This window comes from Corvus hawaiiensis, chromosome 1, assembly GCF_020740725.1.
Source record: "Corvus hawaiiensis isolate bCorHaw1 chromosome 1, bCorHaw1.pri.cur, whole genome shotgun sequence".
NCBI classification, from domain to species: domain Eukaryota; kingdom Metazoa; phylum Chordata; class Aves; order Passeriformes; family Corvidae; genus Corvus; species Corvus hawaiiensis.
In genome coordinates this window covers 8,573,780-8,593,543 of record NC_063213.1, presented here as the reverse complement: position 1 = coordinate 8,593,543, position 19,764 = coordinate 8,573,780, and the positions used below count along the sequence as shown (strand labels likewise).

The window sequence follows — 19,764 nt, the reverse complement described above, 5'->3', positions numbered from 1 at the left end:
GACGTAGGTTGCCAGACTAATACTCAACAGGAAGAAATCTCAACGGGCTGTATTTTGTGTATATTATTGAACACTTACTCGTGGCAGACAAAGCAAAATGTGTCCCAGCCAGGTGTAAGTTCCCCAGCAACCTCTGCTGGCAGGCAGTGCTTAGTGTGCAGTCCTGCAGGAAGGCGACTGCCAGCATTTGGTCTTGCTGCTCTTACAGAGACCTTACAGCCCTGCTAGAAGGAGGAGAGACTAGCTCTGCTAGGACAAGTTTTTTCTCCAGGGTTAAAAGTGTGATACATGCAAAAATTATGCATCGTGTATAATATATGCTTAGACACAGAAGCATACCTGTAGAATACCTATAAAACACATTATGCATATAAATTTTAGTATAAATACACATATAAATAAGTACAAAATCCTCTCTGCTTTCCTTTTCACATGTGCTTTATAGCCTTGGAATGTAAAGACCACAGAAGGAACAGCTTGCAGATGCATATGTACATTGACAGCAGACTCTGCCAGGCCTTCCACCTCTCTCAAGCTGTGGCAGTCTGGCCAGTAGGACCATGGAAAAAGTTGTTAAACAGGGCAAGATCCACAACTCAGGAATCCACATTTATCTTGGAATTGTCAAATTTCTGTCAGACAGTTATTTCCTCACTAAATCACAGTGACAGGATGGGACTTGTGCAGAATCACCACAAAACCTATCCTTGACATGACTACAGCACTGTGGGCTGGCAGTGTATTTCTGCTGCTTTCCTTGAAAAGTAGGGTTTTTTTGGTTGTTTTTTAAAATTTAAATTTAAAATTTAAAATTTTAAAATACATAAATCTGCTGAATGTAAAAGCCCCTGGCAGGTAAAATCAGTTTTCTTCAGAAACGAAACAATGGCTCTGATAACACTAATTTTGAACATAACATACAAGTTCTTTCTGAGAAATAATAATTAATGCAAGACTCAGTGTAAAAAAAAAAAAACCTTGTAATTTTTTACTGTAAGGTTAAAACCATCCCCTCTAATTGCACAGCAACACCTGCATTGCACCACCTCAGGCAGCTGCAGCAAGTGAATACTCACACCCATCAAACACTTGGCAATCCTGCCACGGCAGCAAAGCTGGTCCGCTCCCATCACCAAGCTAAGCATTCACACCAGGCAGGGACAGGCAACCTGGCACCTTGGGCTAAGGAAGATGATTCAAAATTTATCTCCAGCAGCAAAGTTGCCCCAGCCTCCCTGCTAGAGCAATGTGTTTCCATTTATGTGTTATTAAACCACCAACACATTGACATGCTGGGTCTACCTAAGCTCCCGCAAAAAAGGTAACTAATTAAGTGGCTGCTGCAGTGCAAGGAGAGCAATTTTTACTCACTGAGTCCCATGTGTTCCACAGCAGCCACTTTCTAGGGGCTTGCACAGATCTTCTCCTTCTCAAACCTTAAATAACAAGGTTTGGCAAGGTTGGTTGTTAAGGGAGATGTTTACACACACACCCTGCAGCTGTGACTTTTGTAGCCAAAATAGCATCAATTCTGCTGCTGCCCACACTTCTCTTAATTGGTATGAATTTTAGAAAATATAATAATTTTTTTCCAGTTTTGTACACTTAATAGATGCCAATGGTATGAAAAAAGAATCTTGCTTTGCTCTTTTGATTGTAATCTCTTCTGTTGTTACCTTGCTAGTATAACCCAGGATTTTGAAAGTGGGTCTCTCTGCTCCCAGGACACCTTCTTCCCTAAAACTTGCCCTATCCTCTCAAAGGAAAGGTGAGAAAAAACAGCTCCCTGGCTTCTGGGAGAAGCACTTCTCCCCCTGAAAACAGTACACCTGATCAAACAGAGTATACTACATTTAACAATTTGATTAAAGAATAAACTTTCCCAACAAGGACAGATCCATTGGTACCAAATGCACCTGGGAGGCACCATAAGTAAATGGCCTATTGGACATCAGATGCAAGTGCCTTGGTTTGAGAGACAGGTGTCTGCTAAGGAAGGCAGGAGCCTCCCGTGGAATGGAAAATGTAACCCCCTTCCCTCTGAATTACTATAATTTTGAAATTAAGGGGATTTCAGGCAATTATATGAGAAATAGGAATAACAGTTCTTTACTAGTATACATAACAATATATGCATACATAGCATACATACATACATACAATACTAGCATACATAACAATATAACATAGCAATAATACAGAAACACTGCCTTAACCTGCCAGAGTCAGGATACAACCTGACACCCTGTCGGGCAGGGTGGTGGCACCAGTCCCATCAAGGGGTGGCTGCACTCCTCTTGGGGTGACAGATGTGGTTCTGTTGAAGCAGGGATCCTGTAGAAGGGTCTGGTCTTCCTCTGAAGGTCCAGTGGTGGTTATGTAGTTCTTGTCCTCTGGGAATCCAGTAGGTAAGGGCTGCCTGTGGTGTTCCAAACCTCAGATTATAGCCAGGTAGGAATGCTCGGCTCCTCCCCCTGGGCAGGGCATCTCACAGTGGGATGATGTAATTCTGTAAGTCATGCAGCGAGGCTGGATGGCCCATTAACAGAAGATATCCCCCGGAGGGAGTTATCAGGGATGTGTCATGGAAGAGACAAAGAACACTGCCCCACCTGGTTTCAACAGATGGTGATGGAATACATACTTTTGGTTACATCTTACATTGTAACCTAAGACAGCAAGTCTGGCTACAGAAATAAGGCTGACAACTCCAACACAGGTAGATCACAGATGCACATTGCAGATGAGAAAGCACTTCCCCCCTCCACCAAGTTTCAGGTCATTCCCTTCCTGCCAGGCCAGCCAGAGTAAAGCTAACACAAACACCAAAGCATTTAGAAAAACAGCAGTTTAATGTGTAGTGGTGAGGTGACAAAAGAAACAAACCATTAAAAGAGCGTCACAGAAAGAAATGTGCCTATTTTTTTTTAAGCATCCAAATGAAAAATGTGAGCAAACTCTTAAGGGAGGTATTCTCTCCTTAAAAGACTCATATTGATGATATTGTTTATGTCTAGAAAAATCTGATTAACACAAGTGATTCGGCAACTCCAATTCTAAAGCTGTGAAAAACAGGCTAAAAAAGCCATAAAACTATGCTGTGATCTCTAAACCCTATATAATTGGGCAAAGACAGATCTTCAAGTTGCTTTGCTACAGCTTTGAATCCAACTGAAGATCTTTTCCTGACCCACAGTCAGGGAAACAATTCACAGAATTAGTGAATAACTTCCAACACTTTAAGAAAAAAGTTGATTTCTTCCCAAAACCGACTCACCAGTGCTTGTGCCATCTAGTGGCCCCTTTCTTCAGGTGAGTACCATGATCCCTCATTAAAAGCCTTTAGCTAAGGCAGTTTCTTTTATTATTTTAAATGAAAGGCTAGAATATGCAATGCAAAACACCGCTGCTGACAGAGTATCATAGAAGAGTAATCCACTGTCTTCTCCAGATACTAACCATCAGCATGAAGCACTTGTACTAAAAAGGGACATGACAAAACTACATTTTCCCTTTCTTCAAAAAGGCCTTGTATCTCCTTAATTTAAACCTCTAACTAGCATGTAGAGCACAGTAACTGCTTATATTAAAAAATGGATCCTTTAGAGTAACACAGCTCTCCTCACTCTCAATTATTTAGGTCTGAAAGACCCCAGCTTGGTTTTCCCGTATGTTTTATTAGAAAAAACAGAACTATAGTTTCAGTTTGGGTTCTTTTGCCTCCAAAGCCTTGGTTGCTAGTTCCACTCTCTCTTTTAACAAGCTAGCTTCTTCAGCACTCTTTTGGGCTTGTGCATGTTTCAGTAAGAAGTGGGTAAGGAAGAGTTTCAACCCTTCCCGCAGCATTCCCAGTTTGGGGTTGTCAGATACCCTGTAAAGATACAGATCAAAAATATTATTTAGTCTGCTCCCGTTTCAGAAGTTGATTAATTTTATCATCTTCTTCAAAAAGGGCTGTAGAAAAAAGCCAACCTATAAAAGAAGTTTTATTGAAGAAGCTTTCAAATTACCAAGTCTACCTTGGTTTGGCAAACTGCCCAAACACTTGACATACAACTGGCTCTCAACAACAAAATGGAATAGTGCAGCCTCAGACTTACTTTATGTAAACAATTACATTACAGCAAAAACCAAAGCAAACACCGTGTTCAAGCTTCCTTTTGTTGCTGCATGACAGCTGAAACATCACCAACTAATTTTTTCTAATTTTATGTGACATCGCAAGTCTTATCCACTCAAGTCCTAAGCGTCTCTAAGGATGGAGATTTCCCAGACTCTCCAGACAGCTCTGTTCCATATCAAAAAAAAGATTTTTCAGAGAATGTTGAAAAAAAACCCTATAAAATACCCCAAACCTTTGCCTCATTAGTATCACTTTATTTTTCCTTCTTATGATACCTCTGAGCAATGACTGCTGGCAGAGCAAATCCCACTGCACACGGGTAATACAGCAATAAGGGAAACAGGCAATTACAGAACTCGGCTCATGAAACTCCTATGACCAAAATGATACACTGAATATCTGGAAGCCTTATTTTGTGTAACACCTCTTACAGTTGCATCTCTGTCAGAGCCTGTACCAACACACAAATGACACACTTCCCCCACTCAGCCAGGAGAGCTCACATTTTAAGGGATGGAGGGCTAATGTGTGGAAAAGGCACAGTGTAATTCCAAACAAAACTGGCAAACTTCTTATGTTAATTACTACTCAACAAGGGTTCTGTGGAGGTGTCAGTGATCACTTACCTCATAAAAACGTCAGTAAGTTCTTCCTCATCTGCTTTGGTTAACAGTGTGCTTAATACCTGTCGCAAGAAACGGACTTTGGGTTTGTCCAGTTCACTGAATTCAATTACCTGGCAGACAGAGAACGAGAATTAGATTAATTCAAGTATTTCAAACAGCCGGTCTTTTCTCCTAAATGAAGAGTTTTTAGCACACCAACTGGCCTCTGCATCTACTGAGCTTTGAGTTTAGCACAGAATAATTACCTGAGAATGCTGCCTGCAAAAGCCAATCAATAAGGAAAGCAAAAAGCCTTCTAAGGAATAGAAATCTACTTGTACCAGAATACCAGACGTAATTTCTCAATTAGATAAATACTTTGTAAGTACCTGGGACAATCCATTTAATTGCCTGTTTAATATAATTCAGTTATTCTTCTAATAGAATTATATGGACTCCCCATTCTGAAATCCAAGACATCTACTCAGCACTTTCTTGTCTAATAAAAACAACATCAGCTAAAAACCATAGCACAAAATCCACTGGCAAAGCCTGTTAATAAAGGGGCCTCAGTTCCAACTCTGGATACACTAAAGGAAATAATCTTACAACTGCTCTAGATAAAGAAATGTAGACTTTCTCTATGCCTGGGTCACCGCACATTCCCCTTTCCCAAAATGATAGCATAAACATAATCAATTGGAACAATTTCATAATTTTAAAACAAGTTTGTCTTAGCATAATCAGCTAAAGTACCGGATAGGTAACACAGAAAATACACCTTCCATAGAACTAGCAAATGCAGGAAAAACAGAAGGATTTGAAAAGAAAACACACCTACCTTGAGAACTGAAAGTGGCAGTGATTTTGTCCTTATTAAGTGAGCCAGCAGTGACACCAAGTTGGAGATGGCAGCAGCTGACAGGTTTTCTAAACCTCTGATTTTGTCCCAAATACTAAACTGAAATGTCACCTGAGGGTCAAAGGCAAAAAAATAATCCTGCAAATCAAGTGCCTGTTTAAATGAATAACAATATAGCAAACCTTTTGACCTTCTATTCTTTATAAGCCCTCTGTTAATTAACAGAAATGCTTGATCAGACTGTTCCAATTATTTTAAAATGCATAAAACAGAAGAAGGAAAACCTTCAGCAGTAGTTATTTCATTTCCTATTCAGATCTGACCATGAGTATGCCTTACTGAATGCTTAGCTATACCAGCAGAATTTTTCCTGGGATCAAGATCTTAACAGGCCTGCACCCATTCTCAGGTATTCAGTAATGTCTTCCTAACCACAATTATGACACTAAACCAATGAAGCAACAGAATTGTTTTTACCTGAAATCGTCTCTCATATCCACAAAACTTGTTAGCCAAAAATGCATAGAAGGGGTTGAATGTCTTTTCCTGTAAGCAGCAGTAAAGGATGACATGAACTATTTCTCTCTCCTGCTGATCTTTCAGTCCAAGCCTAAAATGTAGCAAGAAAATGAGAATAATTTTGTAAGGAAAAACTTAGTGACACAAAGTAAGAGCTACAGTCAACATCTGAGAGCAATACTTTAAAACCCCTCCAAACATCACATTAGATTTTACTTGTTACAAAGTACCTACGAAGTCTCTAAAACTTGTAGTGTCCAACCTTTAAGAGTGTTGGCTAAATGAGTATCCTGGTATGGCACTGTGGAAATGCTGAAGCATTATGGACGTTAAAGGAGTAGATGCAAAAGCAAGACCTAAAGAGACAGAAGTGGAATGATAAAAGTATTATTGCCCAGGGAAGGAAAGGTATCCCACTCCATGTTTGTAGCTCTCCATGAACAGAAGAGAGGGCACAGAAGTACCAGCAGTAGAACTGCACCCATGGTTACCACTACCAGGGTTAAACAGTGAAACAAAGGCTAAAAAGTGAAACAAGAACTGTAGGGTCCCATTGTGATTATCTCATGCTTGTACTTATGGTCATGGGAGGAAATCCAGCCTTTGGATCAGTGTAAGCCTACTCTGGAGAAACATTTCCAGGACCCTTCACTTGTGTGGTACTTAGTACAGATAAGAAAATATTCTAAGATGTTTTTCTTACTTGGTGATATGAATTTTTTAATCTCTGGGTCAAATCCACGCTACGTGATACTTGAAATTCATTTTTGTTTGATAGTAGCCTAAGAGGGTACAGTCAGTGATTCCACAGCATCTTAAAAAAGCCTGAAGAAAACAAGATCTACAAGTACTTATGTTGGAGGCCCCAGTATGAAGGCCAAGGACTGAGCAGCTTTCCCACTCCAACCAGTCTAGCTGACCAGTCTAAAAGAGGGCTGAGACACTCTGGCAGGGAGCAGTAACTAACAGTGTACCTGTTTGTGAGTAGTATGACTTAACTTCCTAATGCTGCCAAGTGTTTGGCAGCATTAAAACCAATTAAAATGAAAAATGCATCATATTAGAATCTGAAAAACATCAAACAAAATTCTTCTCATTGCTTCAAGTTCAAGTTTCACAGGGCATTAGTACAATTCAAGAGTACTTTCTAACCAAGTCTGACTCCATTGGAACTTGCCCTACTGTCGGTAGGGTAGCTGGCCATCACCTGATGCCAATATCCCTCCTTTGTACACACCTCCAGACATCTGCATTGCATGTGACCACAGACACAACAGGTGAACAGAGAAAACACTGCTGTTCAGCCCAAACTCCCCAGAATTTAAAGTTTTACAGTAGGAAAATCTGGGATGATTTCTAGGCTGATTGCTAACGAGCAGTGAAAATTCAGACATCTGCACTTCCAAAGGGGTCAGTACTATAAGTGCTGTGTCTGTGTCACAATCCACCTGCTCTCCCATCAGCCAAGTTCCATCTGATTTCAGAGCAACAAAAGTTTTTTTTACAAGTACACAGGTTTTCAGCCATCAGATTTGCATTTAATAGATGACTTGGGAAGTTACACTGCAATCACTAGTTTAGCACACTCTCCTTTTACTTGTTGATCATCACGCCTATCATGACTTGCTTACTTAGGAAATACTCATGTTGCCAGAGTTGTAACCAAGTGACAACACTTGGATATAAATACATATATATACATATATTTGTTCTTCGCAGAACTAGAATTCCTAAACATCTAAAATTTAACAGTCTGGACTATCTTTCACTGCTGAGCTTCACCACAAAACTGTATAGATTTCATAAGCCTGATATTCTTTGATAAAAAATGTGCAACCACCTCACTGATTCAATTATTCATGAGTTACAGTATTCCCATGGACTTGTGTATCATGATCCTGCTGTAAATGGGATAACTGCCTCTGAAGTAGGTTATTTATCACCAGCAGAAGCCTGCCTCCAAGTAGGTTAGTTATCATCAGCTGAAGCCCAAGATTACCACTGCCTTTAGATCAAAAATAGCAACTGTTGAATCCCCTTTTAAAAGTCAGTACAAATTATATTAGTAGATACAATCACTTTGGTAGACACTTGTTATCCTTAGTTATACATCTCACTCCAGTAGGATAGCTGAGCCTTTTATGAGTGTCTCAGTATTTTCTGAGATGGAAAGTTTCTCAAATTCTTTATCTCTACAAGATAACTTCAAAAATTGCCTCTCCATCAAACTTAAGCAGGATTCATTCTCTCTCCTGAGTGAAACTGTGGTTTGTGAAGGTGTGGCCTTTCAGCTGATGAAGAGGATCCAGTCTCACTCCCTCCTCTTTGTCACCTTGTCTCTTCACTGACACCTCTGCAATCACTGAGCCACTTCAGGGAGCTGCTCTGGCCTCAAACTAATTACTTTCATCTGCAGTAAGGAGGAAAGGAACTAGAAGAAATATAGCAGTCTGGATTTTAAATAGTTTAAATTATCCTTTAACCACATCTCAACTCTGCCACAGAACTAGCAGCAGATGAATCAACAAGAGCAGTTAAAATATTTCTTTATATGCTCTTTCTCATGAGACTGACATCAAACACATGAATACAAATTCCTATAAACTCAGGAACACATGTTCACACTGAAGTTAATTCCTTCACTGACAATTCTGTGTACTTTCCATTATACTCTGCCAGATGTGGGCAGATTTAAGAATTCCTCTCCCTGAGTTTGCCATATAAACATCAGCACCAACACACACCAGGGAGCCTGAAGAGAGATTTTCTGCCAAGCCTGTATGTATTCAGATTTGTGTACCAGCTTAAATAGCACAGATGAGAGTCAAGTCCAATTTGCAAATTGAGCTACCAGGTCTTGGCAAGAGCTGCAGCAGCAGCTAATTTCTTTTAATTGAACAGGCCATATTAAGATATTGGAATGACTCCATCACAGTCTTAAATCCAAGCTGTGTTTTGCAGAAGTGGCATTTAATCAAATATTAGTTGACTTTATTACAAAGTCTGTTTTGGTTTGGTAAGCAAATTAAATAATTGCATGCCATCCTGGTAAGACAATACCCTTGAGCTACAAGGCTGTGACGGAAAAGTTCAGACCTGATCTCTCCCCTCCCAGTTACTACAGACTTACAATGAATATTCTGACAAACACAAGAAATACCTCAGTTTGAGCTTTTTCCTGATCACATCTTCTTCAGAAGAGCTGCTTGTCAAGGGGTAAGGAAACTGGTCTTAATGGGAAGCAAACCCAAAGCTAATAAATTATGCAAGAGAGAAGGGGAGGTACTAGAACACTACCAGGTCATGCAAGTATGGGCAGAGATGGCTTAACAAGGTGGCAAGAAAACAAAGAAGTGGCAGTAGTACAGAAATCACAGCAATCCAGCAACAAAACCACGAGATGTTCTAGAGGGGCTTCTGCTCTGCCCCTGTAAGGAAACAAGCCTGCAGCAGCCTTCCATCCACTCTGCTGGGATACACAGATCCAATGCAAAAAGACACAGGCTCCTTACATCAAAAGATGCTGCAAATCACAGTTACAGCCAGGAGTGACAGGAACAGGGGCTACTCCTTTCCTCTGACCGCCAGTCAGTTCTGCCTGCCCACATTAATCCTTATACCAGGTTTCTGGTTCCCTTCTCCAACTCTTTTACCCTATGTGGATTCCTGGCTATGTACTTCTTTTAATTGTATTATCAACTAAATGCATTTAAGCTCACACCAGAAATGCCGTATTTAAACCCATTTAATGCTATTTTTAGTTCTGGGATGTCTTTTGTGCTAGTCTGTACTTACTTCAGAAGTTTTTCAAAGGCATCCATGAAGTCTTCACTTGTCATCAAGACACAAAAAATACTTCTCCTGATATCAGTGTTCATTCTCAGCTTACGAGCAAGTTCCATTATTTTTGAACTCACCTGAAAATAAAGTTATATGCTATTTTATTTATGTTTGCCTTACAAAAGCTATTTCTATACCTTAAATAACACCATCAATGAAGCTCTCCAGTAAACCATGAATCACCAATCCAAAGGTCCTGAGCTTTTGTCCAGAGGCACAGACATCATCGGGAGCTTTTTCAACTATGGAAATACATTTTAATCTACTTTAATTGTGCCAATTAATTTTAAGATGTGCTTTTCTATTGTAAGTAATTCACCATGACCATCTCACCACATTACTTTTGGAATCAGCTTGGATATATGCCACAGGCAGACACCACAACCTGTCAGAATTCCTACCAGCAAATCCATTGTTAAGTCTCTTCTTTCACCTTAGCAATTCCACAGGACAAGAAAAAACAAGCTATACCATATTTGTAGTAACAGCTCTTTTGAAGGAGATGAGTATAATGTTTTAAAAAAATCTAAGAGCAGAATTTACAGTCCAAAATCTTGGTCTTACAAGAGCACATGAAGGTTTTTTTGGTGGGCTCTGAAATGAACTTAATGACACGTATAAAAAATCTTCAGATCACAAACACTTAGACTTAAAATTTGCATTTACCTTTCCTACGTGCAGCTTTTGCTGAGCCTGGCTTTTTGTATCACTGATCATTGGTGCTCCACTCCAGGATGACCCTACGATCCACCAGCGACCAACCTGGTCAGCACTGAGGAGAGACTCCAGGGACACACGGAGCTGAGTGTCTTTTCCTGAACCACTGCTGTGAACCTTGAATAACAAAACAAAAGTAAAAACCAACACAAAAGCTTTTACTTGAAACTTTTTTTTCTTTTCTTACAGAAAACAACAAATACTTTAGTTACTAAAAATGATTTTTAAACAAAAACTTTAAACATACAAGTTCGTATCTCCATAAAGGTCTTCCCATGTTTCCTCCCCAACCTTTGTTTCAATCAGCAACCTGAAAAGAATTTACAAATTTCCACATGCTGTAATTTTTTAAATGCATAAAGTTGCATAAATCTACATGTAGAAGCTCTTGGGTTTTTTATTTGAAAAAAGAGATAATAATCTAAAAAGTAGGCATCTTCCAATCACGAAGTTTGATTAGAATTCAGATGATGCTGACATTGCAGCATCTTACAATCTTGTCATGATTTTCCTTTTGAACACTTGTGATTACATACAAAGACAACAAACTGCCTTATGTATTGTACAGTTCAAATAAAAATTTTAAACCCCGTGAACAAAGAACAAACTTTCAACAAAAGAGTCTAGAAGCCTACCAGGAGGACTGCAAAAATTTAAGAGAGGAAATCCTACAGAACTAGGTTACCTTGCTTATTCTGATATGCACATCCTGCACTGATAAATTACTTTCACCCCTTTTATACTGGGTTGTTCTAGACAAACTGCCCTTTCTGTCAAAAAAAAAAAAAAAAACAAAGAAAACAAAAAACCCCCAGGAGAGCTGACATCCAATACAAATAATTACTCCTGCATTAAGAAGAACAAGGCTACACCTGCCAAGAAAGTTCTCACCAGCGCTCTCTGCAATTTGCGGAGTCTTTCCACTGGCTCAGGATCATAACCAGGAATCTTACGCATGTCATTGTTCCTAAGTGCCAGCATAGTCTCCAGCATAAAACGAACCTATTGGGAAAAGAAAGAGTTCTGTAGATTGTGCTGTGGGTTTATTAAGTAAAGTAGAAGAGTGTACCTTGAAATTACTATTCTGTGAGAATAAGCAGCTCAGCTGGCTATATACATCAAAATTTAAATACAACATGTTTACTTTAACCCCTATTATATTAATTTGTGTTCAAGTTTACTTTAACCCCTTTTATACTAATTTGTGTACAAGCTTCATCTGCTAAACACCATGCCTCAGTGACCATTTTTTGAAGGGCACAAAGTATCATGAAATAGAAAATCTGTCCATTGCATAAGATACAAACCAGTCCTGTCTCACCCATCAGAAGCATTTTGGTGTCTGTGTACTAAGAACTAACGGGGAAAGACAAACAAGAAGAATGCAAGTAACTCAATATCACACTAATGGTAATTTATAACCTAAACAGAATGTAGCAGAAAATGTTTCTGTAAATTAAACTATGTATCCAAGTACTTATTACAGTCTGTTGAGAATATAAAATCTTTAAAACAAACACATACCCTAGTCTGATCCTGGAATTTCTTCTCTGCTGTGCTTGCTTTCCTCTGGGCTTCAGTGATCAGTTCCTTCAAAGCCAATGCATCATCTTTTCTTAAGGAAAAGCCCACATTTTTCAGAAGAAATAAAATCAGCTCAATCTCTTTTTCAGTGAAAGTGCTAACAAGCTTTTTCAGAATATCAAAGATCAGCAGGCAATGAACCACATGGAAGTTGTACAGATGAGCAATCAAAGCAAGCAGATTTTCACATTCTTTCCCTTCAGCATCACTTTTACAGAGTTCATCAAATTTCTTCACCACGGCTTCCAAAAAGTGAGCACCGACCTGGCAACAATTCCATTAAGGGGAAAAAAAAAGGAAAAAAAAAATCCAGCCATTAACTGTAAGTAGATTTTACAGATGTCTGTAAAACATTCATTTTTGGGTCACTGCCACTATTAATTTTAAAGAAATACTGTTGCTTCTCTTAACCAATATGGAAGTTCGACATTTACATACACAAATATTTAAGAGGTGTGACGTTTTTGTAGAAGTCTATGTCATTTACACCTCATATATGACATCCAGTTGCCTTTTAAAGCCTGTGCAAGAAAAACAAGTATTATGAACCTACAGTACACATTTACATAATTTTCATGGACACATATTAGCATCTTTCCAGCTGTCAGGCTAGCATGCTGTTACTGCTAGTCATTCATCCAGGAAAAGCCGCATGTCAAAAACCAAAATCATTGCTGAGTTCGGCACTCCAGAACAAAATCCTTAACAGGAGGATAAAAAAATAATATTGTGAAAAAAATCCCCAAAATACTAAGTTTTCACAGTTGTTGAGCATGAGCTTAAGCTGCTTTTGAAATGGGGATAATTCTTAGATGTTTGTCAGTGGTACAGCCGGGAAAAGAAATTTTGGAATATATTTACTTCTGAAGAGAGAACTGATGCTAAAGGCTGGGATTAGAAAGCCTACCAAAACACAGGGAGACAATGAATACACTGCTGCTAAATAAACCTCTCACCCATTATTACTGTGCTAAAATATGCTGTTCTTAAGGAAACCAGAAGTCCCAGCAGCAGTACTGACTTGCTTTACAAACCTTGACCATCTTAAGTGTTAACTATCCAGTGGCTGCACAAATTTATAAACAGAGCCCAACTCCTGCATTGCTCAACCTAATCTTCAGTGCAGCTGTACTATCACTCGTTCATGTAATGCACATTGTATATTTATTTTACAGAAACATTATATTTGCAGTCAGAACTGCCTTTCAAGCACAAAGAGGGACAAAAAAAACATTTAATGCCAAGGCTACACGGAGAAAGCTGCTGTAATTGCATCCATCTGATATTTAATATGGTTTCAGAGCCAGCATTCAGGCCACTGTATGACAAACTGAAAAACTTGCATTAATACATCTTTTGCACTGAGATGTGGCAGGGGGAAAAAAAGAGTAATCTAATAGGAACACACTGCTGAAAAAACTGTTTCCTGAGAGACATTTCACTGAAATTAGCTAAAATCTTCCCTTTGACATCAGTAGCTTCAGCATCAGCTTAAGTGAGAGATTTTATCTCACTCATCAGGCTTAAAAACACAACACAAAATCTCCTCAAAAAATTGCCATGCTTTTTAAAGTTTTTATTATTCCATGTTAGAACTACTTAATTCCACTGATGATTTGCATGATTTGCTTAGAAAATCTGTAAAAGGATTTCTGTAATTGTAACACTTTTCTTATCTGGATACACATGATTCAAACAATACCCTCATGTATCCATGAGAACAGAAATGGATTAGTGCAACTAAAGGGAAGAGAAGCTGAAGGTTAAAAATTTTTGATTACTGGGGGCAGAAAGATTTTGATGAAAAAATGATGGTTTTATAACTGACCAGTGGTAACTCATGGAGGAAATAAAATCAGATAAAGCAACAGATTTAGACCCTTTCACCTGTGGAAGCCTTGCAAATAAGCCACAAAACACTGATGAAACTCAACTAAAGATGCTTGTTAGTGACACACAATTAAAAATCACAAGGCAATTCAAAGAAAACAAGGAAAACACTCTACAGTATCTATTATTATACAAAGTTTGTCCCAAGCACAAGAATTACCTCAATTCCTACATTATGATGAAGGATGCTAACCAGAAGGACGTGCTCCATCATCAGTCTTGCAGGCATGGCAACTGCAGTAACACAGGCATTCATGAGAATGTCTGTCAGAGTGTCATTCATGTCCTTTCTGCTGTTGGCCATGTAGAGCTCTTCCATCTGTCCACTAATGGAGGACAAATTTGGTTCACTCAGCCTATGGAGAAACAAATTCCAGTGTTCACTCTTTCTTCTCCTTACACAGTTTTGAGTTCACCTAACAAACAACTATTCTTTTTAGAGAAACTAGTTTGACTTCAGAAGAAAAGATTGAAGATTGACAAGATGACTGTAAGGGACCTTTTGTATTTTTCTGTGTTTTCTAAACTAAAAAAGTACAGTACATTTAATTTGAGTGTAATTTTTTGCAAAAAAACCCACTACTTGTAAAAACACATTAGCAGCAGTATTTACAAAGGACTGTCAATCTGCTTACTGTCACACTGAACAAATTTCTCAAGAAAACAGACTGGTTTTAGCAGTTTTAACTATGGCACATCGCAGTCTTTGAAGAAATTAAGTATGAAAGTAATTCATACTTTAACCATACGGTATATCAAATTTCTAATGACTGAACAAATCTAGTCTGCGTTTTACAGGTAATGGATGAAAATTGCCAATAGATTTCTTATTTAAAAACCACTCTAAAATTGAAATGAATGTTAATTACTTTTTCTATTCTTCAGTACTTCAATATATGAAGGGTTGCTCCTTCTCAGTTGTAGTGTCGGAAAAATTTAATTTAAAAAAACCTTAGACAACCCAAAACTTGTTTTCTTGTGAGGTTTTTTATAAGCATACTCCAACTCCAACTGACACTTAGTAATTATAACTAGCACTTGCAGGCAACTGCTGTGTGGAATTCAGCCCAATCTTAAATTTATTTTCTAGATTTTTCAACACCTATAATGACTAACTTTGAAGAATTTATACCAATAAAGATAATTATTCTTAACAATAGTAGACATGATTGCCAACTTAAAATCAGCTTGTGAAGAGAAAAGTCAGATCTTTGCCACCTGGGCTTGAATGATGAGCATTGTCACATTGATCTAGAAAGATTAATGACTTTCCTTATTACATTACCTATTAATGAGGCCATTGACCATTTTCTTCAGTCTTCCCAATTCTTCTCTTTTCTTGTCATCTACTGTCTCCTGAGCTTTCCTTATTTGAGGAGGAACATACTTTGTAACACCGTGATTATCACTCTTACCAGAAAAGGAAGAAAACAAGGTATCAGATGAGACCAGTATCTTAAATACTTGAACACAAATACACATCTCTATTTAAGATTAAAATACCAAACTTTTAGTTAAGGATATATCTTACCATGTAATAACCAATGTCAAAGGAACAACATGCAGAAAAGAAGCAGGCAAAAAGGTAACCCTTTAAAACAAACTTGATAGCAGCAAAGCCCCTCTTCCCTATACATGAAATTTTCTTTAAGTTATGGTCATTAAAACCTGACATCTTAGGTCCTGGGTTTACTCAAGTTTTATCAGCGACACTTTAAGTTTAGGCCCATGAGGGCTAAATGACCTGTATGACCTCCTCTCCTCCACCCATTCAACAAGACCTAATACTGGCAGAACCTCTGAGATCGTTCAGAAAGTAACATTTCAGTGTGTAACCGCTGCTAATTTCAACACAAGCTCTCTTTACGGAAGAGTTAATCATATTCTTACACTCAAACGCCGGGGCAGTTCCTTTTATTTGCAGATTTCACACATATAGAGCTCCCACATGCCTTGTGTTGGAGGGTATTACCTGCCACCAGCATGACTCGGGAACTCTCCCCTCTATGCCTAACAAGTGTCCCTAGGACCTGGCAGACCCCTCAAGTCAACACTGTCGCTGGGCCCGGCTGTTTTGAACCAGGACAACACTCCACACGGCCCAACTGGACAGCAAACACCCGGGCTTAACAGCGGCGATGCAACTCTGCTTTATGTTCAGGTTGCGGGACGTGCTTTGGGAAGCAGGTCTGTGCTATCTGAGGAGAACATCCTACCTCTGCCTCCACCTCCTCCTCCTCGCTCGAGGGCTCGCTGGCCTCTGGCACCCCGCCGTCCTCGGGGGACGAGCTCTCGCTCTCCCAATGTCCTTCCACGTCATCCGCCTCGGAGGGGTCTGAAGTGTCTTCCTGAGCTTCCTCGTCCTCACCATCCTCCTCGTCCTCACCATCCTCCTCGTCCTCATCTTCCTCCTTCCTCGGCGGGCGCTCCCGCGGCCCCGGCTGGGTCTCCTCCTGCTCCTCCTCGTCGCTGCTCTCGCACAGCTGGCTGAGCCCGGCCCGTGTGCCCAGCGCTCCCAGCACGTATCCCAGCCCGTCCCGCAGGAAGCTCTGCGGCACCCGCTCGGCCGCGGAACCTTCCTGCTTCTTGCGCCGCTTCCCGAGCCCCAGCTGCCGCTCCAGCCGCCGGATCTCCTTCTCCTCCTCCTCGTTGGCCTCCAGCAGGGCCCGTTTCCGCGCCGAGGTGGCTGCGGCGGTCGAGAGGGCCTCAAGGGCTGCCGATGTCTGTGCCGACACCGGCCTGGGCCGCTGCTTCCCAGCGGCGGGCGAAGCTGGGGCTCCGAGGCGAGCGGCGGGAGCGGGCTTGGCCGGGGCGGGCTTGGCCGGGGCGGGCTTGGCCGGAGCGCTGGGAACCTCCACCAGCTCCCCGCGTTGGAGTCGGCGGCGGCGGCTCCGCTTGAGCCTGCGCTTCTCCTTCCTGGCGTCCCGGCGGCTCCTGCGGCTCTGCCTCCCCGAGTCTTTCAGCAGGGCCAGCGACGGCTGGCCTCCGGCCGCCTGCACATAGTCCTGCACCGCCTGCCGCAGCCGATCCAGTTTCCCGCCGCGGCGGGCGCGGGCGGCCGCCCCCCGCTTCATCCCGCCCGCGGCCACACCGCGCCTGGGCGCCGCCATCTTGGAGAGGGGCCGGGCGGCCGCTTCCGCCGCGCTGCCGCCATGGCGGGCACAGCGCCCCCTGCTGGGCGCAGGCGGCTCCAGCTCTGAGGGGACGGGGTTCTTGAGCGCCGCACCAAAGGCTCTCTGTCCGTAGAGATCCCGTCGTTTGTGCGTATGTATTTTAGAATCACGGAATAACTGAATGAATTAGGTTGGAAAAGACCTCTTAAATCATGGAGTCCAACCTATGACCGAACACCATCACGGCAACTAGACCGTGGCATTAAGTGCCACGTACAGTCCTTTCTTAAACACCTCCAGGGACCGGGATTCCACCACCTCCCTGGGCAGCCCATTCCAGTCACCCTTTCTGTGAAGAAATTTCTCCTAATGTCCAACCTGAACATCCTCTGGTGCAGTTTGAGGCTGCATCCTCTCATCCTGTCACTTGCTACCTGGGAGAAGAGCCCGACCCCCACCTGGCTACACCCTCCTTTCAGGAGGTTGTAGAGGGTGGTAAGGTCTCCCCTGAGCCTCCTCCAGGCTAAACAACACCGTTTTCCTCATCTGTTGCTTATAAGACATGCTACGGACTCTTCAGCACCTCCATTATCCCTTTCTGGACATGCTCCAGAAAGAAAATGCAAGGCTTGTCCATCTTCTTATGCCAGGGACTGGAACAATTTGTCCTTCACACCCTGGCTGTGATCACAAGGCTCCCATGGGGCATGAGGCTCTTGCTGATGCCTCTTGAGGAGCCGAGGGACACCAGCCCCTGGCCTCTCCTCCACCTGCCAAGACCCGCATTTTAAGCCCCTTCCAACCCTGCCAAGCTCAGGTGTCTCTTCCTGAGTGTGCCAGTGCAAACATCCACGGCCATGTCCTTCTGTAGAGGAACTTGGGGGTGCTGATGGATGACAAGCAGTCCATGAGTCAGCAGTGTGTCCTTGTGGCCAAGAAGGCCTTGGGATCCTTGAATGCATTCGGAAGAGCACTGCCAGTAGGTCAGGGAGGCGATCCTGCCTCTCTATTCAGCCTTTGTGACGCACAGCTGGAGTGCTGTGTGCAGTTCTGGGCTCCTCAGTACAAGAGAGACATGGAGCTCCTGGGGCAAGTCCAGTGGAGGGTACAAAGAGGATTGAGGGACTGGAGCATCTCTCTTATGAGGACAGGCTGAGGGAGCAGGGCCTGTTCAGCCTCTAGAAGAGATGACTGAGAGGGGACATCATTAATGTAAATAAATATCTATGGCAGGGTGCCAAGAGGATGAACCAGTCTCTTCTCAGTGGTACCAAACATTAGCACAAGAGGCAGTGGGTAGAAACTGATGCACAGAAACTCCACCTAAACATGACGAAGACTTTGTTGTGTGGGTGACCATGCACTGGAGCAGATTGCCCAGAGAAGATGTGGAGTCTGCCTTACTGGAGGTATTCCAGAACCATCTGGATGCAATCCTATGCCGTGTACTCTGGGATGACCCTGCTTGAGCAGGAAGATTGGACCAGATGACCCACTGAGGTCTCTTCCAACCCGACCCATTCTGGGATTCTGTGACAGCTGCCAGCTTCTCTTGGGGCATTTCCACCCTCAGCAGCGTGCAGGGCAAGGTTGATGCCACTGCTGGGATCTGTGTACCTACCACAGGCACACATCTTCCTGGCTCTGCACAGCTGGTGACAGCTTGTCTGTCATCTATGTGATCAGGGGAAATTAAATGTCCCATGGCAGTTTGCTGCTGTCAGCAGGAAAACCAATTGGTTAGTCTTATTTTTAGTCTCTGCTGTGCTCTAGGCTTATGGAGCCTGCTGGGTGTGTGCCAGTCTTGTCTGGCAGATGCCTGGAGTTCCCCAAAACACTGAATTTTCCCAAGGTTCATTGAAAACTGGGCAGAGGAAAGAATTTCTTGGCTGAACAAAGAGCCTCAAGATGAGCTTAGGCCTTAGCAGACATGAGAAAAACACAAATGAAAGCCAGGACACATGACCCAGTTTCAGAAAAAGGGTTGGTCTTGAACCTGCTGTGGGGACCAAATCCAGAGGAAGTCAGGTGTTACAGTGGGGATACTGCAACATGTGTATCAGACAAGGAGACTCGTGGAAAAGAAATATATATGGACGGATTCTTGGTAGATGTTTCAGAGATGTTTATTTCTCCAGCCACATGGCCGGGCTCTGCCGAGGAACTGCTCAATCACGGGACCCGAGGGTCCTTGCCGGGCAGGGGAACACAAAACAACCAGTGGGGAACGAGGCTGACCAGGGGCAGAGAAACGCCGTGTCTGTCCCCCCAGGGCCCCTCTCCCAGGACCACATGGCAGGGGGAAGGGACCCCGACAGTCAGGTTTCATTTTGTTTGTCATGGTACTCCTGACCTCTTTTGGACAATGAAGTACTGCGTAGGACTTACATTTTACCTGAAAATCTAATATGGCTTTATTACCCAGAAGATTATTTTTGTCTTTCTATGCATGTTTCCATATTCTCTGATTACATCATATGTCCTAGATGACCCATGCCTCAGAAATTCAGC

General features: G+C 42.0%; 1 protein-coding gene across 1 annotated transcript; it reads right to left on the bottom strand.

Moving 5' to 3' along the window:
* Positions 1-2,833: 2,833 nt before the first annotated feature.
* Positions 2,834-17,251, bottom strand: NOM1 (nucleolar protein with MIF4G domain 1). Its single transcript, XM_048326373.1, has 11 exons — positions 16,357-17,251; positions 15,426-15,550; positions 14,301-14,496; positions 12,191-12,514; positions 11,558-11,668; positions 10,616-10,783; positions 9,905-10,026; positions 6,068-6,200; positions 5,570-5,701; positions 4,750-4,859; positions 2,834-3,871 (listed from the first exon to the last, which is right to left on the bottom strand). Exons 1-11 carry the CDS (start codon positions 17,248-17,250, stop codon positions 3,694-3,696), a joined length of 2,493 nt encoding a protein of 830 aa, XP_048182330.1. The 5' UTR covers position 17,251; the 3' UTR covers positions 2,834-3,693.
* Positions 17,252-19,764: the final 2,513 nt, after the last annotated feature.

What these genes read in the sequence shown, in the direction of transcription:
- NOM1 (XM_048326373.1), bottom strand. Translation starts at nt 17,250, where the DNA reads ATGGCGGCGCCCAGGCGCGGTGTGGCCGCGGGCGGGATGAAGCGGGGG. An exon ending in AATTCCAGGATCAGACTAGG is followed by an intron (nt 11,669 to 12,190) that starts GTATGTGTTTGT and finishes TTTTCCCAATAG; the next exon opens with GTTCGTTTTATGCTGGAGAC. An exon ending in GCCTTTGAAAAACTTCTGAA is followed by an intron (nt 6,201 to 9,904) that starts GTAAGTACAGAC and finishes GCTACATTTTAG; the next exon opens with GCTTGGACTGAAAGATCAGC.